At 40.8% G+C, this 26,208-nt stretch overlaps 1 protein-coding gene across 2 annotated transcripts in view; it reads left to right on the top strand.

Moving 5' to 3' along the window:
- Nucleotides 1–25,013, top strand: part of calcoco1a (calcium binding and coiled-coil domain 1a) — a 32,959-nt gene extending 7,946 nt beyond the window's left edge. The window contains exons 2-16 of one of the 2 annotated variants that reach the window (XM_060937540.1): nucleotides 4,265–4,415; nucleotides 4,566–4,668; nucleotides 8,300–8,502; nucleotides 8,919–9,110; nucleotides 9,426–9,574; nucleotides 12,435–12,504; nucleotides 13,344–13,499; nucleotides 13,822–14,076; nucleotides 14,893–15,018; nucleotides 15,138–15,233; nucleotides 18,194–18,281; nucleotides 18,465–18,709; nucleotides 21,736–21,827; nucleotides 22,477–22,535; nucleotides 24,395–25,011. In XM_060937540.1, coding sequence (XP_060793523.1) covers nucleotides 4,284–4,415; nucleotides 4,566–4,668; nucleotides 8,300–8,502; nucleotides 8,919–9,110; nucleotides 9,426–9,574; nucleotides 12,435–12,504; nucleotides 13,344–13,499; nucleotides 13,822–14,076; nucleotides 14,893–15,018; nucleotides 15,138–15,233; nucleotides 18,194–18,281; nucleotides 18,465–18,709; nucleotides 21,736–21,827; nucleotides 22,477–22,504 — 1,935 coding nt within the window. In that variant the 5' untranslated portion in view covers nucleotides 4,265–4,283 and the 3' untranslated portion in view covers nucleotides 22,505–22,535; nucleotides 24,395–25,011. Of the gene's footprint in view, nucleotides 1–4,264; nucleotides 4,416–4,565; nucleotides 4,669–8,299; nucleotides 8,503–8,918; nucleotides 9,111–9,425; nucleotides 9,575–12,434; nucleotides 12,505–13,343; nucleotides 13,500–13,821; nucleotides 14,077–14,892; nucleotides 15,019–15,137; nucleotides 15,234–18,193; nucleotides 18,282–18,464; nucleotides 18,710–21,735; nucleotides 21,828–22,476 lie in introns of both variants that reach the window. The other variant, XM_060937539.1, reaches the window with a different exon arrangement.
- Nucleotides 25,014–26,208: the final 1,195 nt, after the last annotated feature.

Here is a 26,208-nt window from a genome sequence, read left to right as displayed (position 1 = left end):
TTAAGACACCAATAACAGTCATTTATCAGTTTTTAGATTTAAGGATCAAAAATTTATAACGCGCAGTCATATATTGATTGGCAGCCATTTTGCTTTTTAAAAATAAAAGTTGTTAAAAATCTTTAAAGCATTGTGACCACTAACATACTGACCATCTTGCATTCTTCAGGTGTTTTAGCCCCATCACTGACTTGAACTAAGTTTAATCATAATTTTACCTTCTAAGACACCAATAACAGTCATTTATGAGAGCTCTTAGAACTAAGTATCACAAAAAATATGCATATAAATATTGGTTGACGGCCATATTGCCCTGACCATGAAAATCTGACCATAGCAAGCCCAAGCTGTGTTTCTGTGAGTAAATACAGGGGGAAAACCCCATGGAAATAGATGTCCTTTATTTATTTTAGGACATTCATTTTCATTTTTTAATTATCTACTGTAATTTCTTTGTTTAAATAAAACCCACAGAGAGTCAGGTTAGACTACCAGTGAGCAAACTGGAGAAAAAAAAAAACCCAGAAGGAATGCCAGGGGATGGACTGACTAAAGATTGGGTCTCATTGTGATTATAATTTATTTACAATTATATACTTTTTATTTTTCATATCAATGATGTACATTTATTTGTGATTTGTGCATTTTATAAGTCATGACTTTTATAGCACATGGTGGCTCCTAAAGGAGCTGGTTTGGTTTGGCCACTTGACGGTGTTACTTAGCATGGCCCAGCTCTGTTGTCTTTAAATCTAGAATGATCAATCATAGACACGTTTGATCAACTTTATTCACATTTAAACATGGGACTAAAACAATTGAAGATGGGGCTAATACACTATAATGATAATAATGACCGGAGGCTAGGCAGAGATATTGCTAAAGCTAGTGAGCTAGTTGGCAGTTGTGAGTATGAACAATAGCAATGTTCATTGTTTACATTCATTATGATAATGTTAGGTTTTAGATTTATTACATGTGAATTAGGTGGTGTTTACATTAGACCGTATCGTTGTCGTTGCGGATGCACTGTCCGTGCACATTAAAACGCCGGGAAACAACTCCACAGGCGGAACAGTTTGAATCCGCCAGGGCCCACGTATTCAACTCAGTACGTATCTGATCCGGTGTTGTGTAAACATTGAGGAACGAGGATACGCAGTGCTGAGCTCTAGCTGACGTCGTCATTGGACAATGTCACTGTGACATCCACCTTCCTGATTTGCTGGCGTTGGTCATGCCACGTTGGTCATGTGACGCGACTGCTGAAAAACCTTCTCCTCTTTAGTCCCAATGACACGGCGTCCCTGATTTCCATAAAGAACTTCAAATTTTGATTCTTATGCTTTCTCACTCTCTCGCTCGCTTGCGCTCTCTCTCTCTCTCTCTCTCTCTCTCTCTCTCTCTCTCCTCTCTCTCACACTCTCTTGCTCACTCTCTCTCACTCGCTCACTCAATCTCTCACACACTTTATGTGCTTGCAAGTGGTGAGTGACTTGCGCATGCCCGATATGCACTGGGATCATGTGACGTGCTGTCTAATTAGTCATGTGATTAGCGTATCTGTGTATTGGCGTTGCTGTGTGCATGGGGAACGGTTTTGTTGCGGGCACAGAAATTGTGTGTGTACGCGAATCGTTTTAAAAACGTTAATCTGATGATCCGCTGATTCGAAATAATGTAAGCAGGGCCTTAGATATGAGGTAGTTGGATATGACAACGATGTCCTACTCTGCTCTTCCCTTCCTCTCTCTCAGACTCGAGCTCCAGCAGGAATCAGGCAATGCGGGTTCATGTGTTTTGGAGGGAGGGGGTGGGATTTTTCAGTGATGGGAAATTCAGACAGATCTTTTTACAGACTTGGATCTTTGAAGCTTTTTCAGTAAAATGCATGAATTTTTTTTTTTTTTCCTTCAAACCATTCATTCACTGGTGCTGTAACCACCCTGTACTGTTCTCAAACACTAAGAGCAACATAGTTTGCTTCACTTGGGAAAGTATAATACACAAGTTCACCTTTGTTAAGCTCTTGGGCCATAGCCTATTGAGTTATTCAGTTGGAATGACTGATTACTTCAAGTTCAGCTGCCTGTACGAGAGCGCTGCGGCTATCAATAAAAATATCATTCTGTTCACTGTATGACGGCTACTCATTTTAGCCTACCTGGTCACTGAAGAGACAGTGTATGAACTCATTCCAAAGGAAAGGCAACTTAAAGATTAATTCACTAACTACATTACACGTAGCTAGCTAGCCATGAAAATGTTCTGCTTGACTAACTAATGTTGGCAAACTCTCTTCTCATCTCCAGTAATAGCACTGATCAGGTGACTGCTGGAAGCACGTGAATAACGAATGAGAGACTCAGACCTGTAATTATGATTCATGGACAGATTACGCCTCCCTACTGAGAATATGCAGTGGTCATGTGACAAGTGTACGAGAGACTCGGACCCAAAAAGACCTGTAGTTATGATTTGTGAACGGATTAATCCTCCCTACTGAGAATTCACAGTGGTCATGTGACAAGTGTACGAGAGACTCATACCTGAAGGACCCGTTCATGAATGAAACTGAGCTTGAGTGGCGTGCATGTGAAGCGCAGGGAGAAATGAACAAATCGCTCTCACTGAGACGACTCGTTACTCCTGAGTCATACAAAACGGGGTTAAAACAGGGTTCTTGGCTCAAGATAGAATGAAGCTTTCACAAACAGTACATCACTCGTTGGATGCTTTCAAACTCTAAGTTGCTTATTTTTGTAAATAAAAGTGCAATTAAATGCAGTGTTCACTTTTTTCTTTTGTGCAACACTATAATTTAATAGCCAAACGATTTATCATGATGTATATCATGCATCATAGAAATATCTAAAGGTATTGTGATAGGCTAATTGTTTCATATTCCTTATTATTTTTGCTGTCCAAATCCTGCGCTCTGATTGGCTGGCGAGCAGGTCCGTATCCTACGGTACGGACTCCGGTTATGGACCTATGGCGACTCGCTCGTTCACAACAACAAACATGGTAGCATTTTTGGTCAACATTTATCTTTTTTTTATAAGATTTATTTATGATTATCAAAAATCTTATAAATTTTTGCCAGATTTCTCAGGAGAATAGCATTAATTTTACAGCATGGATAGCGATAACGACAGTGTTCCCAGCAAAAGCGAGTTTTACTACCCTGAGGAAGAAGAATTAAAATAAAACATTTCAGGAGAAAGCTAAAAACCTGTAACTGCTGCTAACGCCGAGCAAAAACTTGGCTGAATCCTGAATGACTCCTATTTGTATAAATAGGGGACTACATAGGCGGCAAAATGTAGTTTTTTTTTTTCCTGCCATGGAAGTGCACTTGTATACCGAGGAGGAAGCCATTTACATTACAGCCGTGAATGAGGATTCAAAATGGTGGCTCGGCTCAGTTTTCCCTTTCAGGCGCTCTCGTTTTCTGTTAGGATTTGGTAAAGAAAAAATATATATATATTATTTACCAGCTTAAGGTCGGTCTGTATGGTGAAATACCGTGACCTCGGCCTTGAATACTGACCTCGGCCCTGAATACTGACCTCGGCCCAGAGGGCCTCGCTCAGTACTTTCAAGACCTCGGTCACGGTATTTCATGATACGGACCTCCCAGCTGGTAAATAACACATATACCCCTGTCTGAGCGCCACCCCCAAAATAAATAAGGGAGGGTCTATCAGTACACACAATCTGTAATACTATATTTTTTTTCCCTTTCTTGTTGTTAATTAAAGCTCATTGTATTGCCATTACTGGGTTCTTCACAGCACTTAACTATCAAATGACAATCTGACAAGGCTATAGCACAGTAAAGTTTAACATGATCATTCTCTTTTGTTTACTGTACCTGATTTAGCTTAACACGGACTGTACGTGTTCAACCAGGCAAAACACTGAACTCTCCAATGTCACTCAGGAACTCAGTTTGACGGCCCAGTCTATAAATATGCACCTTGAGTACTTATTCTGCTCCACCTGTCGTGCTGGATCTACTGTACATGAGACACAGCATCTCCCGTAGCTGTTGTGCAGCTTTAGCATGGGAATTCCTGTCTGTTTTCTGGATAGCTGATTGTTGTTGACCCTTTTTTAAACACAGGTGGCCTGGGTTTGACTCATGTAGGGACAGTTTCTTCTCCTGTAATGGATCCTCTAAGCTAGAACACTTTCTTTCAGCTTGCATGTTGATGTGTGCTCCTTTCAATTTTAAATCTGATTTTCCCTGTTCCTTCAGAAGCACATTTTTTCTGGTCATGGAGAAAGCATGGAAGGTGGAGTTTCAGAACATGGGCAGGAGCTACTTCCCACAGAGCCGAGTGGAATGCCACTACAGCATCAGCTCTCAGCACAGCTGGACTAGCAGCGACTGGATCGGCCTGTTTAAGGTGACTATTAGGAAGTCATTACTTTTGAGGGTTTGTTTGTTTGTTTGTTTGTTTGTTTGTTTGTTTTTTGTGGTGTTATACATTTATTATGCATACCTGTGAGCTTGTTCATGGATTATTATTTGTTTGTTCCCCCCCCCCCCCCCCCAGGTTGGCTGGTCATCTGTGGGGAACTACCATACATTTGTATGGGCTCTGGCTCCAACCAACTACAAGGAAGGGACTGATGTTAACTGCTGTGTTCACTTTCAAGGTAGCGGTCACCTTTGGTTTTAAGATTCTATTAAAAAAATCTTTTAAAACATTGATCATCCTGAGCCTCATTATCAAACTAGATATGACCAAATTTATTTATAAATCATTAACAGGAGCATTTCAAGAACTCTTGAAATGTGATCCTCGATTGATAGGCTCCGAATCTTCTAACTGGCAATGAGTTACTGCACATATACAGTACTGTGCAAAAATCTAAGGCATTCTATTGTTTGTTTGTTTTTTAATACAAACTTTGTTATAGATTTCTGTTTTATGACTTCTACATTTTAGAGTCCAAGCGTTCGTTTTCCAGCACAAAATTAAATGTTTTTCAGAAAAAAAAAAAGTTTGTATCTGTAAGGTCAGGGGTTCAAGGCTCTTTGACTCTTTCTGCTCCTGGGATGCTGTATCATGGCTGACCTTGCACTCGGACCCCAACTTCCTCACAAGCAGGGATATGCAAAGAATTAAATTTCACTCTGCTGTAATGTCGGCTATGTGACAAATAACAGTTTCTTCTTCTTCTTTAAGTTAATAAAACAAATCCACATATGGCCCTTTTCCACTACCCTTTTTCAGCTCACTTCAGCCCGACACGGCTCGCGTTTCGACTATCTAAGAACAGCACGACTCAGCTCGCTTCAGCCCTGCTCAGCCCCCAAAACTCGCACGGTTTTGGAGTAGGGCTGAAGCGAGCCAAACCGAGCCGAGTGGGGCTGGGGGCGTGAGGAGACACTCCTCTGTGCACTGATTGGTGAGGAGGAGTGTCCTCACATGCCCACACACGCCCCGCGAGCACGCTGGGATCTGTAAACACCGTAAACCCAGAAGAAGAAGAATTACGAATTACGAGAATTTCTGAAGCCTTATGCGCCTCGCCTCATCTATACGCTCTTGCCAGTATCTGTTGGCGTTGTCGGTGACAACAAGCCACAGCACCAAGACCAGCAACACTAACGACTCCATGTCCTCCATGTTTATTGTTTACTATCCGGGTTGTGAGACTACCGCTTAAAAGGTCACTGATGTCACTGTTTGTGCCGCCTAACGACATCACGTGACGTCCACCCACTTTCGCTAACTCCACCCAATGTGTCCACCCACTTCCAGCCAGCACAGTTCAGCGCGGTTGTAGTCGAAATGCAACTCCAACAGCCCCACTCAGCTCGACTCAGCCCAACTCAGCACGGCACGGCTCAGCCGCGTTGGTAGTGGAAAAGCGGCATTAGCTTGTCATGTACAACAAATGACTCTGTCCTAAAGACTTTCCCACAATTTCTGTTTTATGACTTCTACATTATCGAGCTGGTACAAAAACATTTTATAGTTCAAACATTCGCTTTCCAGCACAAAATTAAATGTTACAGGGGAAAAAAAAAGTTTGTATCTGAGCACAAGAGGCCACTTTACAGATTAAAAAAGAAAACATAATGAAGGTTACTGGGTTTTGGTGCAAAATTAAGAAGCAAGTGTGAGAGTCAGTGTCCAGAAGAACTGTGGCTGGTTCTGTACGATGCTCAGTAAAACCTACAGCTCGTTTCCGTATAAAATTGCACTCATTGTACCTGACACGACTTTTTTTTCTCAAGCAAAGGGTCATGTCACACCAAATATTGCCTTTGTTTCATTTATTATGGCTTACTGCTGTTTATAGTTGTTTTTTTGTTTTTCTTTTTAAAATGTTGAAACAGTTCATTTTATTATTTTAAGCCATTTTTGGTCTACAGCACTTCTTTACACGCGCCTAAGACTTTTGCACAGGACTGTATATACGTCATGGTTAAACTGCATATTTTTCAGTTGTGTGCACAAAATCTTGTGAAACTCAAACTTGGTTATTTCATATTAATTACTCCAAAAGAAATCAAAGACAATAAAATTACCCTTCCAGTTAGAAAGAAAGAGAGGCTCGCATTGTAAAGGAGGAAGATTTGACATGCCAGGAGGCGCTCTTTTGCTGTTCAGTCAACAGTTTGTCAGTCAACAGTTTTCAGTTCTCTCTAAGCTTTAACTTTTATGGAGTTTGGGTGTGTTAAGAACTGTAAGTCAGCTGAAAGCGTTTTGTAATTGCCATTTGTCAATCTACAGTACCAGTCGAAAGTTTGTGCACCCTTACTCATTCATAGGTTTTTCTGTATTTTGACTATTTTCTACATTGTAGATCAACACTGAATACATCAAAACTATGAAATAACACATGGAATTATGTGGTAAACAAAAAGTGTTAAAAAGCCAAAATGTTTCATATTTTAGATTCTTCAAAGTAGCCACCATTTACCTTGATGACTCTTTGCACACGATTTGCATTATCTTAACCAGCTTCATGAGGTCGTCACCTGGAATGCTTTTCAATTAACATGTGTCCCTCATCTAAAGTTAATTAGTGCAATTTCTTGCCTTCTTAATGCGTTTGAGGTCAAATAGTAAATAATAAAAAATACAGTAAATAGCCCTATTCCACAACTGTAGTGATCCATATTATGTCAAGAACAAGCTTAACTAAGTAAAGAGAAACGACATCCATCATTACTTTAAGATATGATGTGACCTTTTAATTAATAAAAATAAAGAAAAAACATTGAATTAGAAGGTGTGTCCAAACTTTTGACCTGTCCTGTATGCACTTACAAAGTCAACCTTCCAAAACTTTTAGGAAAGTTGTATGTAAATGGTTTTCATGGGCCAGGTTGAACTAGGAGACACATTGTTCTAATCTTGTTGATGAAGTGTCTTTCGACAGTGCGTCAGTCTGGGAAATAAATTAGAGGGCAAAGAAAAGTCTAGATCAGATAGGTGTGTTTTAAAAGGCCCTAGACGTGTGTGTGTGCGCGCGAGAGAGAGAATAGTAGTAGCAGCAGGCAATATCTTAAACACCTTTAAGGAACAGCCAAGAATAGATGTGTTGTAATGGTGGATTGAGTAATGAAGATGGGAAACAATGGCACAAAGAGACTGGTGCAGTGGAGGACACCGCCAAATTGCACTTGCTGTCAGGGCTCGATGAGGTCATCGGTGAGGTCATCACAGCTGATAACTGGGCTTGTGCAGGAAATCTAAACACTGTAACACACTCAAGATGGTGGTGTATAAGAGACATATACCCAAACGTAAAGATGTTGATATTAATGCAAAACTAATATTTGCAAAGCCTTAAATTATCAAGTCAAATCATCTAATTGACACAAATGTACTCTAATATTAATAATCAGTTATGTATGACAATGGTTCTCGAAATGAGCTCCAGGGATCTGTAAACCATAGCCAAGGGGTTCATTATTTTTAATTTAGTTCTGGCTGTGGAAATCACAACTTGCCATTAAAAATCACTGGTATAATTGTTATTGAGTTATTATATTTATTAGCCTGGTTGATTGCTCAATTCAATTAAATGGGTTTAATGCAAACCTCAGTGGGATTAAAAAAAAAACAAAACAAAAAACAAGCAGCCTATAAATAATTATAACTTAGACTTAATGTGGATTAGAATAATGGATTTATTTCAAACTCGTAGATTTTGGGGGTAGAAAACTCTTTTTAAAAAAATAAATAAATAAACACAATAGTCTGAGGCTTTAAAGTGTCATTATTCCTTTCTGTGTAATCATGTGATCTGTCCCACACTCTCACAGCTTGTTATTTGCCAGGCCCCAGTGCTGAGCAGTACCAGTTTGTATATGTTGATGGGAAGGGCGAAGTGTGCTCCTGCAGCTCTGCTTTCACTTTCTCTGCTCCAAAGCCACTGGAGGAGCTGGTGACTCTGGAGCAAGCCCTGGAAGGAGGTGAAGGCAGCGAGGACATGCTAGTTGTCATTCCCAAAGCCGAGCTTCTTCAGGTGCGAGCACACGCTTACGGGTTCTAGCTTTAAACGCAACTAAAAGCTGTGCGACACTGTAGCTTAGTGTTGCATCTGAGCAAAGCGAACTAAAATGTGCAGTACAAGTGCTCACCAAGTCAGGGTTGAGACATCACATGTAGCAATTTCCACCTGAATGGAGTCACCAAATAAGCATTTCACGGCTTTGCAGTGCAAAAAAAGAAGCTGTTTTCAGTTAACCAAATCAGCTATATTCTGATACTAAAAATAACATTTTAAAATAATTAATGATAATCACTGCATTGGAGCTGTTCTGGCAGCTTTTGGTTGGCCCAGCATGGGTTGTGGGGTCCCCCCCGCATTACTTTTTCACCTGTAATGTACGTCTCTGAACAAAGATAACTGATTTATTTTAAATTCTTGCCTTCCTTCAGAGCCGGCTGCAGGAGTGTCTGAAAGAGAGGGCTGAGTTACTAAAGGTTCTAGAAGCAGCAGAAAGGAGGTGTGAACATGAGCGAGAGTGCTCACAAAGGACCAGAGAGGTGTGGGAGCAGAGGAGCAAGGAGCTGGAGGAGGAGCTGAGGCACACCAGGGAACAAATGGAGGACATGAAGACAAAGCAGGAGGTACAAGACTAATAACGCTCCTCCAATAACCCTTCACCCAAAGTGCTGTGTTTATTCTGACATTATGCCAATTATCCCAGTCAAATTATATGTGTATTACATATGGCCCTATCATCCAGACCTACTGAAATATATCGATGAAGCTGAAGTTCAATATAATGAACAAACAGGAGAAGCCCGTCCTTAACTGTGAAAGTAGAGTGCTTCTATTTTGTAGTGTCTGTCTGTCTCTGGTCTGTCTCTGGTCTGTTGGTCTGTATATTGTAATTTTATCATATTGTTTCACTACTACATTTAAAACTGCCCGTTATTTAGGAGACGGTAGCTCTTGGTGAGCTTCTGCAGGAGGAGAAGCAGGCCCTGCTAGTTAAAGAAGCTTCCAGTGAGCAGAGGATCAGCCAGCTGGAGGACAACATCAGGGTGCTCACCCAAAAAGCCCTGGAGAGAGAGACAGATCTCGAGAGGTAGGGCTTTCCTCTTACCTTAAAGGAACAGTCCTTCCATAATGAAATATGCTCTTATTTGAATTGAGACGAGCTGCTCCGTACCTCTCCGAGCTTTGCGCGACCTCCCAGTCGGTCAGACGTGCTGTCACTCCTGTTAGCAATGTAGCTAGGCTCAGTATGGCCAATGGTATTTTTTGGGGCTGTAGTTAGATGCGACCAAACTCTTCCACGTTTTTCCTGTTTACATAGGTTTATATGACCAGTGATATGAAACAAGTTCAGTTACACAAATTGAAACGTAGCGATTTTCTATGCTATGGAAATTCCGCACTATAATGACAGGCGTACTAACACCTTCTGCGCGCTTCGGCAGCGCATTGATATCTGAGCTCCGTATCAATGCGCTGCCGAAGCGCGCAGAAGGTGTTAGTACGCCTGTCATTATAGTGCGGACTTTCCATAGCATAGAAAATCGCTATGTTTCAATTTGTGTAACTGAACTTGTTTCATATCACTGGTCATATAAACCTATGTAAACAGGAAAAACGTGGAAGAGTTTGGTCGCATCTAACTACAGCCCCAAAAAATACCATTGGCCATGCTGAGCCTAGCTACATTGCTAACAGGAGTGACAAGCACGTCTGACTGACTGGGAGGTCGCGCAAAGCTCAGAGAGGTACAGAGCAGCTCGTCTCAATTCAGATAAGAGCATATTTCATTATGGAAGTATGGTGGACTGTTCCTTTAAGAGGAGCAGGGCTGAATAAAAAAGGCTGTAATGTCATGATTAAACTGGGTTGACACCAACTTTTGACACTGTACTGATTACCCAGAAAGTCAGCAAATTCATTACCATCATTTTATCATAAACTTTAAACTTTGAGATTCATTTTATGCATTTCCCCCAAAGAGAATTGTCATTAATGTGTCAGCCAGACATTTCAAAACACGATTTCAGTGAGGATTAATTCATACATTGGGGCCAAATCCCAAATGGTTTCCAATTCATTATAAGTGTTCCTATTCCTAGAAGTGTTCTAGCATAATGGCTTCCTATCACCTAGTTAGAGCATTATATGTGCACAATACAACAGCACTTCAGATACAGCCATAGAAGCAACAAATTAAGTGTGTGGAGAAAATCTACATGTTGCATAGAAGTATACCAGTCAGAAGTTTGGACACATCTTCTAATTCAATGTTTTGTTTTTCTGTATTTGAGTAAGTTTATTAAAGGCACTTCATGTCGTAAAGTAATGATGGATGTCGTTTCTCTTTACTAAAGGGGCGTTCACAAGGCACATATTTGCATCGATGCTGCACCGATGTATTTTGTTGCGATATATCTTACACCGGTGTAAATTTTATGGAGTGTTCACACGTCACAAACCTGCTTACTAGAGAGAAGCGTGTTAGCACCAGTGCAGCCCCACTTGCGTTCACACTGCGGTTTTTGCAGCCGTGCTATACGATAGTAATAATGCGTAAATTAAATATGCGCATGCGTGAAAATGTACTTCCTTTTCCTGGTTGTCATGGCATCACCAAGCGCCGGGAAAACAACGTGGATGAAGACACCAGTGTTGCCAGATACTGCTGACGTTTTCCAGCCCAAAATATGTTCAAATCCGCCAAAATGCACTTGAAACCGCCCAATCTGGCAACACTGGAAGACACGCAGTTCTGTTGTTGTTGATATTCGCCATTTTGGAAGCGCAAAATACCAGGATGCAAATTATGCAATGCCCGTATGTAATCAACTCTCCTCACGCGTAGCGAGTCTACCTCTGTAGCGTTCAGACGTCCCATTTTATATCGGTGCTGCCCCGCAAACTAGCATTTACTCCGGAGGAAATTTCTTAAACCACCTCCCGAGCAGGGTTAGATTTGCACCGGTTTAAGCAGCTTTCAGGGGCTACACCGGTATAACTTTGTACCGTGTGAACGCTCTACCGGGGCAGCCCCGGTGCTGCACCGGAGTAAAAGTTGCCATGTGAACACCCCTTTAGTCGAGTGCTTCTTGACATAGTATGGATTACTACAGTTGTGGATGGAATGGGGCAATTTACTGTATTTTTATTATTTACTATTTACTATTTGATCTCAAATGCCAAGAAATTGCACTAATTAACTTTTGACGAGGCACAAATGTTAATTGAAAAGCTTTCCAGGTGACTACCTCATGAAGCTGGTTAAGATAATGCCAATAGTGTGCAAATCGTCATCAAGGTAAATGGTGGCTACTTTGAAGAATCTAAAATATCAAACATCCATCCATTATCCATAACCGCTTATCCTGTGCAGGGTCGTGGGCAAGCTGGAGCCTATCCCAGCTGACTATGGGCGAGAGACAGGGTACACACTGGACAAGTCACCAAGCCATCACAGGGCTGATACATAGAGACAAACAACCATTCACGCTCACATTCTCACCTACGGTCAATTTAGAGCCACCAGTTAGTCTAACCTGCATGTCTTTGGACTGTGGGGGAAACCGGAGCACCCGGAGGAAACCCATGCGGAGAACATGCAAACTCCACGCAGAAAGTCCCCCATCAGCCATTAGGCTCGAACCCAGAACCTTCTTGCTGTGAGGCGACCGTGCTAACCACTATACCACCATGCCACCCAATATCAAACTTTTTTTTTTTTTTAAATCCTTTTTTTTTTTTTTTTGTTTACCACATAATTCCATATATGCTCCATATGCTATTTCATAGTTTTGATGTCTGTATATGTTTTGATATATTGTATACTATGTAATCTAATTTTTGCATTTTTATATTTAATATAAGAAGGGAGGAGAACATCAGGCTGTCGACCTGATAATGTAACCAGCATTGGGAATTATTTTTATTTAAATTTTTTTTAAATCTAGGATGAAGGAGCGAGCCAAAAAAGCTGCAGGCCAGAAGAAAGAAGTGGAAAGTGAACACAAGAATATTAAGGTACATAAAGTTGGCACAGAAACTCTAACTTCCATAAAGCCTTGCTGTACATCTTGTCCATGTCCAAGTGTTTCCATGTCTGCACGACAAAAGCATCCCAAGGGTCAGTAAATCTAGGCCAGTACCAAAACACTAACATTCCTCTGGCAAAACTCTATGCATTTCTTTTACGCTCCAGTATCATGACTATTATTGCAAAAACTATGTGCTACTATACAGTATATACTGTATATTACCATAAATGGATATATGAATGAGTGAACCAGTTCACTGCACTTCATAATATTGTACATATAAGGAATAAAACACAGCAGGTTGTACTGGTATAGGAATATAATCAACAAGGTGGAGTGATGCTGTTACGTCCCAAGCAATTTTTTTTTATTCCTCTTATTCCACAGCAATTTGTTGAATATTTATTAAAGAATGGCATGTCATACTTTTTAGCTGTTTGTCGTTGGGTTTAACGTTGTGGAATGTCCAGAAGTTTCGTTTACTTGTATTACAGCAGGTATAAATGGTTGTCCTGTCACCGGCTTTTTTTTTTTGAGGAAAAAAAAAACTCAGCTCGTCATGTGACAGGAAGCCAGAAAGCAGAGCTGCTGTCCAAAAGCGTGCTTGTAATGATCTTGTCAGTAGTGTAGGATTTTAATGTAATTTGAATGAATGTGGTTTTTACTCTGTTGTAGTATATGTAAATATAATTTGCCAAATGCATGCAAAACACCCAACCCACAGACAGACGGGGAAAACCACAGGCATGGTATCAATTATGTACAATGCAGCTATGGTCAATTTGAGAAGGTAAACAAAACGTGGGTGTGTTTATGTTCCGTTAGCTGAAGCTGGAGCAGACTGAGAAAGAGCTGCATAGCCTCTCGACAGAGTTCCAGAGTTTGAGAAGCTCTCTGGCCCAGAGAGACACACACGCCTTGCAACTCCGAGACACCATCACCACGCTCACGCACAAGCTCAACAACGCACACAGGAAGGAGGTGTGTCCCTCACACACATACTTTCGTGTTCAAACTAATTATTACACGCAGAGAGGTGTCCGTGCAAAAAAAAAAGCTCACTCGCATCCATATATCTCTTTTTATACTCTCCTACATCCACCCACCCACCCACACACACTAAACATTTCAAGCATAGGAGGTTTAACAGTCTTTCACCAACCTCCCACTTGATTTTACGCACAAATACACAGACGTACCCTCACACAATCATTGTAGTGTCACTTTCCCACACAAACTGAAGCAGCAGTTTGACAGGATGGACTGTGGAATGAGAAATGCTCAACATGGTGTTGTGATGCAGGCAGCCAGTGAAGCGGCTTTAGCAGAGTTGCGCGCTGTTCAGGAGCGACTGAGTGCCAGCGAACGCTGCGTCGAGACCCTGCGGACTGATCTCAGAGACATGGCGGCTCAGAGGGACAACGCCCAGGCCGACCTTCACCAGGCTAGACTACAGGCCGCACAGCTCACTCTGCAGCTGGCAGATGCCAACCTGGCACTACGGGAAGCTCGTGCCAGCTGGGTGCAGGAGAGAGAGAGTCTGCAGTGTAGCACTGAGGTGACTGATGAGACAAGTGATAATGATGGGGGACAAACAGTCAGAGACAAATTGGGTATGTGAACAGGGGGTGGAGGTTCAGACGATCAGATTTGATCCTTTCCAGATTTCTTGAACTTGATCTTACATAAAATGTGACATGCTGTATAAAAAGAGAACATTCTTGTAATATTTTCATTCGCATATGTACATGTGCAGAGATTTGTCAATTAATTAAAATAGCCTAAATTAGAAATGACCTACGTCAGAAGACGTGTAATGCAAAAAGAGGTTAGGCTAATTTATATTCCCACTAACTAAATAGGGATTTAAAAAAAAAAAATTATAAATGAATGAGCAACTCTAGTGGTCTCACCAACACCACATTACTCAACGAGTACGTTTTTTTCAAAATCAATTAGACTTGGTGCTTTATAAATCATGATCAGCGACTAGGAGTCATAATTTTCCACCATTTTTGCAGAAAAATTGCCATTACTTTTAAAATGATGTGATATTAATCAACAAGAACTGGGAAGGATTGAGGAACCTTTTTTCCAAGGACATTGTAGAAATTGTTTGGAGGAATGATTTATAAGCAAGCGTATGTACACTTTTAGGACATCATTATGAATGAGGCTCCTGGAATGAAATCATAAGAACTAAACAGAAGTTTGAGTTTCTGCTTTTAAGGCATGATAAAATGAAAAAATGCTGAGATATGGCGAGAGAAAAAAAAAATTAGAGATACAAGTACTGTATACAGAGAGAGAGAAAAAGATGGTGAGTTATCTACATTGATGTTCAGGGTGTGTCTGGTCTGTGCTGTCTGCATAGATGATTAGGACGCATTTGGACAGGCTGAATGATGAGCTCAAGCAGAAGGAAGAGCAGCTGCAGGAGGAGAGGATGGAAAGAAACAAAGCAGAGGTGGAGCTTGGGCGAGAGAGAGACTGCAACCGGGTGAATGCAAGCTCAAACATTGCTTAATTGGAGTTACAGAATGAAAGCACCGAGGATAACACGTGTCTGACTTGGGGGTGTGTGTGTGTGTGTGTGTGTGTGTGTGTGTGTGCATCCAGGTGCAGCTGAGTGAAATGCGAAGGGAGCTGCAGGAGCTGAAAGCCAGTGTCAGGGTGGCTCAGAAGGAAAAGGAGCAACTGCAGGCGGAGAAAAAGGCAAACTGCTGCCCTTATTTAACACTCGGTCTAATACACACATCTGTCTAGTCGAAACTGCTTGACTATTAAAAGCTAAACTGATTTCAGACATTATTTTGGGGATATTTTATTAGGATGCTAAAAAGACAATAGCAAAAAACCTGATAAACTGCACTATATTTACCAGGCGTACATGAGCTACAAATTTCCTGCACTGTTGACGACCAAACTAAATAAATCAGTGCACTAAATGTGCAAAACTAAATACAATGTCTTGCAAAAGTATTCATTCCCCTTGATGTTTGTCCTTTTTTTGTCGCGTTGCAAGCTGGAATTAAAATGGATCTTTGGAGGGTTAGCACTATTTGATTTACACAACATGCCTACCACTTTAAAAGTGCAAATTGTTTTTTTGTTTTTTAATTGTGACACAAACAACAATTAAGATGAAAAAAAAACAAATTTGGAGTGTACATTGGTATTCACACCCCAAAGTCAATACTTTGTAGAGCCACATTTTGCTACAATTACAGCTGCAAGTCTCTTGGCGTGTGTCTCTATTAGCTTAGCACATCTAGCCACTGTTATTTTTGCCCATTCCTCAAGGCAAAACTGCTCCAACTCCTTCAAGTTAGATGGGTTGTGTTGGTGTACAGCAATCTTCAAGTTATGCTACAGATTCTCAACTGGATTGAGGTCTGAGCTTTGACTAGACCATTCCAAGACATTTAAATGTTTCCCTTTAAACCACTCCAGTGTAGCTTTAGCAGTATGTTTAGGGTCATTGTCATGCTGGAATGTGAACCTTCGTCCCAGTTTCAAACCTCTGGCTGACTCAAACAGGTTTTCCTCCAGAATCGCCCTGTATTTAGTGCCATCCATCTTTCCTTCAGTCCTGACCAGCTTTCCTGTCCCTGCAGATGAAAAATATCCCCACAGCATGATGCTGCCACCACCATGCTTCACTGTAGGAATGGTGTTCTAAGGGTGTTGGGTTTGTGCCACACATGGCATTTCTCATGATGGCCAAAAAGTTCAATTTTAGTCTCATTTGACCAGAGAATTTTCTTCCATGTGTTTGCGAGTCTGGCACATGCTGTTGGGCAAACTCCAAATGTGGTGGTGTTTTTTTTGTTTTGGGTTTTTTTTCCCTCTTTTTTTTTTTTTTTTTCCCCCCTTCTTTAAGCAATGGCTTTTTTTCTGGCCACTCTTCTATAAAGCCCCGCTTTGTGGAGTGTACAGCTTAAAGTGGTCCTATGGACATCTCCACTGTGGATCTTTGCAGCTCCTTCAGTGTTATCTTTGGTGTGTCTGTTGCATCTCTGATTAATGCCCTCCTTGCCCGGTCTGTGAGTTTTGGTGGGCGGCCTTCTCTTATCAGGTTTGTAGTGGTGCCATATTCTTTCCAATTTGCTATAATGGATTTAATGGTGCTTCGTGGGATATTCAAAGTTTGGGATATTTTTTATAGCCCAACCCTGATCCATACTTGTCCACAACTTTGTCTCTGACCTGTTTGGAGGCTCCTTGGGTTTCATGTTGCTTACTTAGTGTTGCAGAGTCAGGGTCCTTCCAGAACAGGTTGATTTATACAGGCATCATGTGGCAGATCATGTGACACTTTGATTGCACACACGTGGATCTTAATCAACTAGTTATGTGGCTTAAGTGAATTGGTTGGACCAGCTCTTATTTAGGGGCTTCATACGAAAGGGGGTGAATACCTATGCGCACTCCAGGTTTCTGTTTTCTCATCTTGTTTGTGTCCACAAAAAATAATAATAAACAGTTTGCACCTTGGGGCGGCACGGTGGTGTAGTGGTTAGCGCTGTCGCCTCACAGCCAGAAGGTCCGGGTTCGAGCCCCGTGGCTGGCAAGGGCCTTTCTGTGTGGAGTTTGCATGTTCTCCCCGTGCCCGCGTGGGTTTCCTCCGGGTGCTCCGTTTTCCCCCACAGTCCAAAGACATGCAGGTTAGGTTAACTGGTGACTCTAAATTGACTGTAGGTGTGAATGTGAGTGTGAATGGTTGTCTGTGTCTGTGTCAGCCCTGTGATGACCTGGCGACTTGTCCAGGGTGTACCCCGCCTTTCGCCCGTAGTCAGCTGGGATAGGCTCCAGCTTGCCTGCGACCCTGTAGAACAGGATAAAGCGGCTAGAGATAATGAGATGAGAGATGAGTTTGCACCGTTAAAGTGGTAGACATGTTGTGTAAATCAAATGGTGCTAACTCTCCAAAAATCCATTTTAATTCCAACTTGTAATGCAACAAAACGGGACAAACACCAAGGGGGATGAATACTTCTGCAAGACACTGTATGTGTACCATATGACACAATTTAAGGATGTGCTCATTTTTAAAATACACTTTGCCCATCTGAAATTGTTGATTCTATGACTAAGAGTGCTCGGCATGGAAGCTCATGCCTGTCAACACATCCCCTTCTTGTAGCTCAATAATCAGCTTTCTTTCGAGGGAGGCTGCTCTGTCGACAGCAGTGTGGCAACTCTGCTCCTGATAGCATAATTATATGCCGTGCAACTTCATGAATCTTTTTGGTGCGTTGGTATATTGTTCTATGACAAAATGAAAATGACATCACAATTATGGGTCAAATTTCATTCATCTCAGTGCAGATTTTGAATTCTCATAATCACTGATGGATTAAAAATGGATCCAAACAGAAAATATTAATGAGAGCACTTCTTTGATTGATATAAATGCACTGTTAAACGATGCAGTTGTTTGTATACTGTTAGTTATCACTATAACCATTTCAGACGTGTGTCGAATTACTGATTGGGTTAGTTTGTGTTTTGATTTTGCCATAGAAAAATGGATTATAGGAAGTCCAATAATCCATTTCCACAGTCCACATAAGTCCACAGTCTAAATGGATTATAGGAAGTGTTGGCTGCTTTGTTGCATAGTGTGTGTCCTTTAGACTTTGTGTGTGCGCGTGCTTGTTGTATGTGTGTAGGAGGTGAGTGAGTACATTCACCAGCTGGAGCAGAGGCTGGAGACCCTGAGTGGCTCTAAATGGAGCATGACCGCGTTGTTGCAGAGCAGTGAGTGACACATTGTCATGAAGCACAACACTGCACACTATCAGACAAAACACAAACCACTAATGTACTTTGTAAGACAACCAATAAAATAATATTTTGTGATTTCTTCTGAGATATCTCAATCCTACAGAGTAGGGGCTGCACAATCCTATATAATGCCGGTGTGTTTTGGTGCATACGTAGGTCAAGCAGACAGCTCCCTCTCCGAATCAGAGGATGAGAATCCAGAAGCATTAAGGCCTCTGAGTCACTACACCCTGTGTGAACAGCCCCAGGCTGACCTCCTCCTCATTCTTCCCACTACTCCTCCTCCGTCCCCACGACTCCTCCACTCGTCTCAGGCTGTGGTGATCAGTCAGCCCGCTCCACTCTGCTCCCCACACCAGCCTAGTGATGACACACACCCACACATGCACAGCTCTGAGTCGGTAAGTTGTATGGTTATGGTGTCAATTGATTTCTTGCAAATAGTATTCATTATGCCTCCGCCACCGTAAGGTGCAGGAGGTGTTATGTTTTCGGGTTGTCCGTCTGTCCGTGCGTCCGTCCGTCCCAAAACCTTGTGAACGCGATATCTCAAAGGCTAATGAAAGGAATTTCGTCAAACTTTGACCATTTTCTGCATTTGGGGACAAACATGAACTGATTAGACTTTTTGATCTCAAAATCTAAGGTCAAGGTCACTGTGAGGTCAAATGTCTTTCCGCGTGCGTCTGTCCCGAAACCTTGTGAACGCGATATCTCAAAGGCTGATGAAAGGAATTTTACCAAACTTTCATCGTTTGTGCGCTTTGGGACAAATATGAACTGATTAGATTTTGAGATCAAAAGGTCTAAGGTCAAGGTCGCTGTGAGGTCAAATGTCTGTCCGAAAACCTTGTGAGCACAATATCTCCAAGGCAGGTGAAAGGAATTTCACCAAACTTTCACCATTTGTGCATTTGGGGACAAAGATAAACTGATTAGATTTTGAGATCAAAAGGTCTAAGGTCAAGGTCACTGTGAGGTCAAATGTCTGTCCGAAAACCTTGTGAAAACAATATCTCCAAGGCTAATACAAGTAATTTCACCAGGTCAAGATTACTGTGAGGTCAAATGTCCATCCCCAAATCACAACTTAATAAGGCGTGTAGCCTACTGGGCGGAGGCATCCCCATCGACGCCGTTGGCGTCGAGTTCTATTTTTTTAAAGGTGCAGTTTGTAAGACAGGTGAAGTGAATAACATTGATCATCTCATTACAATGGCACCTATCAAGAGGTGGGATATATTAGGCAGCAAGAGAACAGTCAGTTCTTGAAGTTGATGTGTTGGAAGCAGGAAGAGTGAGCAAGCGTAAGGATCTGAGCGACTTTCACAAGGGCCAAATTGTGATGGCTAGATGACTGGGCCTGAGCATCTCCAAAATGGCACATCTTGTGGGGTGTTCCCGGTATGCAGGGGTTGGTACCTACCAAAAGTTGTCCAAGGAAGGACAATCAGTGAACCAGCGACAGGGTCATGGAGTGTCAAGGGCTAGCCCATATGGTCCAATCCCATAGAAGCACAAACTGCTGAAAAAGTTAATCCTCCTTAAATCAGAAAGGTGTCAGCATTAACTTTTTCAGGAGTTTATACTACAGTATGTCAAACATATCGGGAAGAAAAAGAGGAGCTGGCCAGATCTTTTATATACAGTGCAAGGACCTGAAATCTTATAACTGTAATATCAATGAACAACTCACCAGTAATAAAACAGTGTTTATTTTATTTTAGTATTATTTAAAACTCTTTACCCCTTAATGATGACATATGACGACCCCGTGTATATCCCATAATGACGACATATGGCACCTTGTCTAAAACCTTGTCTTTAGACTTTTTTTCTTCTAAATATGTTCTAAGGGTGAACAATATACTAGTGTATCTCAAAAAATTAGAATATTGTGAAAAAGTTCAATATTTTCCATCAGTTATTTAAGAGTGAAAGTTATATATTATAGACTCATTACACATAAACTAAAATTTTTCAAGCATTTTTCTATTTTAATTTTAATCAGTATGGCATACAGTACAAAAACATAAAAAAAAAATCTCAAAATATTAGAATATTTCATTTCGAGTTTGAGTAAAACAGTATGAACACAGTGTATCTCTCGGTCTAGTTCAGTACACACAACCATAATCATGGGGAAGACTGCTGACTTGACTGTTGTCCAGAAGATGATCACTGATGCCCTCCACAAGGAGGGTAAGCCACAAAAGGTCATTGCTGAAAAGGGTGGCTGGAAAAGGTGCACAAGCAATAGGGATGGCCGCAGTCTTGAGAGGATTGTCAAGAAAAGTTGATTCAAGAACTTGGGAGAGCTTCACAAGGAGTGGACTGAGGCTGGTGTCAGTGTATCAAGACCCATCACAAACAGACATCTTCAAGAAAGGGGATACAACTTTCGCATTCCTAATATCAAGCCTGAGCCAGAGACAATGTCAGAAGTGTCTTATCTGGGCTAAGGAGAGAAAGAAATGGACTGTTGCTCAGTGGTCCAAAGTCCTCTTTTCAGATGAAAATATATTTTGCATTTAATTTGGAAATCATGGTTCTAGAGTCTGGAGGAAGAGTGGAGAGGCACAGAATCCAAGGTGTTTGAAGCCCAGTGTGAAGTTTCCACAGTCTGTGATGATTTGGGGTGCCATGTCATCTGCTGGTGTTGGTCCACTGTATTTTATCAAGTCCAAAGTCAACACAGCCATCTACCAGGAGATTTTAGAGCATTTCATGCTTCCATCTGCTGACGAGCTTTTTGGAGATGCTGATTTCCTTTTCCAGCAGGACTTAGCGCCTACCCACAGTGCCAAAACTACTACCAAATGGTTTGCTGACCGTGATATTACTGTGTTTGATTGGCCAGCCAACTTGCCTGACCTGAACCCCATAGAGAATCTATGGGGTATTGTCAAGAGGAAGATGAGAAACACCCGACCCAAAAATACAGATACGCTGAAGGCCAGTATCAAAGCAACCTGGGCTTCAATAACGCCTCCACAGTGCCACAGACTGATCACCTCCATGCCACACCGCATTGATACAGTAATTCATGGTAAAGGAGCCCCAACCAATTATTGAGTGTATAAATGAATATACTTTTCAGAAGTTGGACATTTCTGTATTGTAAATCCTTTTTTTTTTTATTTGATCTTGGGGAATATTCTAATAATTTGAGATACTGGATTTCTGATTTTCATGAGCTATAAGCCATAATCATCAAAATTAAAACAAAAAAGGCTTTAAATATTTCACTTTTCATGTAATGAATATAGAATATATGAAAGTTTACCTTTTTGAATTAAATTATGAAAAAAAGGAACTTTTTCATGGTATTCTAATTTTTTGAGATGCACTAGTATACTTGCCACCAAGGGTGGCTGTAGCAACTGCTTTAAGGGGTAAAGAGTGTACGTGTCTGCTTGTGTTGCAGGAAGAGGAGTATGAAGTGTTTCAATCAGGTGGGAATAGCTCTGGAGAAGAGATGGCACTACTCCTGCCTAACCACAGAAACACTCTTCTTAGGTACACATACACGCACGCGCACACACACACAGAGAGAGAGAGAGAGCTCTTAAGATCTGTCATAATGTTAGTGTGATTTGCTATCACTTGTTCTTCTATGTCATGTTTGTGCACACAGGCTACCGTCACTGACAAGCACACTGGCCTCATGCCCTTTTTCATATCCCTTTCTTAGAAGCAGTGATTGTGTCACACACACACACACACACACGCACACACACACCTAACATAAGATTTATGGTGACAAGGCAAATATGGTGTGGAGATGGAAGTTTTGAATACCTCCTCATAAAATTAGTGAGGGAGAGAAGTGAGAGAGACAGACGGCTATAGCGAGGGAGAAGAAAATAGTGTCCGTGAGTGAGAGGAGGAGGCATAGTGTGAATGGTGGATGTGGGAGCGGTATGATAGGAGGACAAGAGGACAGATAAGTTGACAGCAAGCTGTAGCAATGATTTACTGAAAGGGTAGTCAGCGCGCACTGGCCAATTTTCAGCATCATTAAAACTGTCTCTCCCTCACTTCACTCACTCGCTCAATCACTCGTCCTGTCCTCTCCTCTCCTCTCCTGTCCCCTCCTTACCTCTAGTGTTCTTCTGTTCTCAAAAGTACACTATCCTTAACTCTGCTTTCTGCTGGTTCACTTTAGTGATGTTGAAGAGAGCCCCCTGTGGTGAGGAGTGGAACTACAAGATCATCCTGTTACAGGTCTTTGCACAGTAACCTGTACTGACATATGCAATTTGCTTTCCATTTTCAATGCACTTTCTGTATGCACAAGCTACTACACTAATCAGTCTTTCACACATTTACGTGTTCAAATACTTAACACTAGGGATGTGTCAATATAGATGGACCTTCCGTTACCTTTATCTCATTTATTCATAGATTTGAAAAGCTCCAAAACCAGCATCCAGTACCATATAATGTGACGTAAGCCTGGTATACATTGCCACTTTAAAAAATCCGATGACATGAAATGAGAACAATATGGACTTATGTGTATTAATGATCAAAGGTCAAAGCAGACTGCAAACTGTGTTTGGTGAAAATATCAAGAGGAGGAACACCTTTATAGTGTTTAGACAGTACAGTATCTTTTAATGAATTGAAAGTGCAAGGATGGCCAACCTGAGTGTGCAGAGTTAAAAATGCGCACGCGTTCCAGTGAACTGAAGGTTGCGCATACAAAGAATTAGTGAGCATGAAGCAGTGACCTGAGAAACTGGCCTGTGTGAACACTTCAGTACTGCGATCGTTGTGTTGTGCGCTTTTACTTGCTACACTTTTCTCGCAAGTCAAGTGTGCTCATTTTTAATAACAGCACTCCCTGATAATGCTCTGCACTCCCATTTCAGCCATCCTCATGCTAGCAACTGTTTAAACACCATAATATCTAAAACTCTGAACAAAGAGTTCGTTGCTAGCAGCAACCGACATAAACAAAGCTAAATGAAATCTTCCATAACGCCCCGGAATGATGAGTGGATTACTGACTTCCATATCAGTATCAACAGATAGCAAAAAACATGCACTTTTACTCAGTCTGAAAAAAAAATATAAAAGATATTGATGCATCCTTAGTTAACACATATCAAAAGTATGTTTTAAGAAGTTATTTAAGACAAAATGGTGTGTTAGAAAGGATGTCTTTTTTTTTTTTTTGGTGTGTGTGTGTGTGTGTGTGTGTGTGTAGGTGTATAAGGCTAGTTTTGAATTTTACTAAAACAAAAGTATATAAGTTTTTATCTTTATCAGAGTTACAGCTTCAATATTGCAATAACGTATTATGTAAAATACATTTGAATCCATGTTTGAGAGGATAGGATTTTTGTCCTTGACATTAAGGCTATTATTATTATTATTATTATTACAATTTGTTTTTTTTTTGAGCATTGGTAAATACGTCAACTGCAGCCTGTTGAGGATATCATGAAGTGTGTGCGTCAGAAGGGAAATGACATGAATGTGTAATAAAGAGACTGAATTGATGGCAATCGGGGTTAAACAGGAAATAATCATAGGAGTGTTTGCACAGACATGAGCAGTCCTGATTGCAATAATCCTACCAGTCATAATTATATTTAGCTTATTTTATTTTAATTAATGCAAATATTTTGAGCTCTGTCTCTGCAACAAAGTATGATATCAACGTTTTCTACTATTTATGCTGTACTCATTTAACTAGGTGATGTTTTACTGTATTTCCTTTAAGGCATGGGTTCTCAGAATGTTTCAACCAAGGATTTGTTTTATGATCATGTTCCAATTATTCAAATATTAGGCTCATTTTTTTTTTAAATTATGTGCAATAATAATATTGCTGTTTATTGGCGCCACAGAGCGTTTGTTTGTTTGCTGCTTTTTTCCCCCCCCGGTCTTCCTACCAACAGAACACATTAAGTCCATGGATACATTTATTTATAGGCCTATTTGTTTGTTAGTTGTTATTCTGAAGTTTGTATTAAACCAGTGTAAATCAAGTGACCAGTCAGTAGGCTAGTAACTATAACAGTCATTTAATATACCAGTTTTGATAGTGATTGTGTTTTCCATTACTGTAACAGAAAACAAAACATGGACGTCTTTGCTAGAAACCCCAATTTGAGAGCCACTACTTTAAGGTTTGACTAATTTTATTCTGTAACTTTTTATACAAGATTATAATGTTTATAATATGATGTTTCATAATCCATGTTCTCTTTGATTCGTACAGTAGTTATTATACATATGTACTGTAAGATACTTGGTTTAATCCCTGCTGTTTTTCCTGTTACATTTATTGTCACTACATAAATTTAACCAAGACATCACTGAACTTCTTGGATTAAATGGCACAACCTTTTAAGTGTACTAGATACTTTTCACCCCTTGGTGGTTTGTAGCTTTTACTGTTGTAAACTAATTAGCATCCATCTGCTGTGCCATGCTGGTTTGTATTTAGAGCACCACAAGGTCCTCGCTGTTTTCACTGTGCCCTGTAAAACTCCTGAGCTTTAATTCTATATAGACTTTGGATCCAGATCCTCTCAGAAGAACTCTTTCCAGTCCATCTGTATTCATAGCAATAAGGCCTCTATTTTCTTTGTTTTTTCATTATTATTATTATTATTATTATTTTAAATATACATATAGCCAATATGTTTTTTTTTTGTTTGTTTGTTTTTTTCCCAGACTGTGTTATACTGTAAGGGTTTGGGTGGGTTTCAACAATAAAGTATTGAATATTTTAAAAAAAAATTGACCTGGATATTTTTTTTTTACTTTATTTTTACACATTTTTTGGAATAAAATAAAAAATAACAGACTTTAGGTCATGGCGAGATAGCAAGACAATACACATTCAAGTACAAGCTTGTGATTATATTCCTAGACATAAACATCCATCCATTGTGTATGCCACTTGTCTGTCAGGGTCGCTAGAGCCAAACCCAGCTGACTTGAGGTGAGAGGCAGAGTTCACCCTGGGCAAGTCACCAATCTATCACGGGGTTAACACAGAGACGAACAACCATTCGCACCTATTGGAGTAGCCAGTTGACCTAATCCACATCTTTTGGAGTGTGGGAGGAACCCCACACAGGCACAGGGAGAACATGCAAACTTCACACAGAAAGGTCCCAGTTGGCCACGAGTTTCAAACCCAGAACCTTCTTGTTGTGAGGCAACAGTGCTAACCACTGTGCCACCCTATACAGTGGATATAAAGTGTACACACCCCGTTAAAATGACAGGTTTTTCTGATGTTAAAAAAAAAAAATGAAACCATGATAAATAATTTCAAAACTTTTCACACCTTTAATGTGACCTATAACCTGTACAATTCAATTGAAAAGCAAACAATCTGTTGGGGGGGAAACATAAAAAATAAGCATACAATAAGCTGGTTGTAGAAGTGTGTGCACCCTTAAACTTATACTTTGTTGAAGCACCTTTTGATTTAATTACAGCATTCAGTCTTTTTGGGTAAGAGTCTATCAGCCTGCCGCATGTAGACTTGGCAATATTTGCCCACTTTTCCTTGCAAATGCGCTCCAAATCTGTCAGATTGCGAAGGCATCTCTTGTGCACAGCCCTCTTCAGGTCACCCCACAGATTTTCAATTGGATTTAGGTCTGGGCTCTGGCTGGGCCATTCCAAAACTTTAATTTTCTTCCGGTGATGCCATTCTTTTGTTGAGTTTGATGTATGCTTGGTGTCATTGTAATGCTGAAAAATGAAATTCCTCTTCAGCTTTCTAGCAGACACCTGAAGGTTTTGGGCCAAAATTGACTGGTATTTAGAACTGTTCTTAATTCCCTCCACCTTGACTAAAGTTCCTGTTCCAGCTGAAGAACAACAACCCCAAAACAGGATGCTGCCACCACCATGCTTCACCGTG

Source organism: Neoarius graeffei, chromosome 13 (genome assembly GCF_027579695.1).
Source record: "Neoarius graeffei isolate fNeoGra1 chromosome 13, fNeoGra1.pri, whole genome shotgun sequence".
Taxonomy (NCBI): domain Eukaryota; kingdom Metazoa; phylum Chordata; class Actinopteri; order Siluriformes; family Ariidae; genus Neoarius; species Neoarius graeffei.
This window is presented reverse-complemented; position numbering and strand designations above follow the sequence as displayed.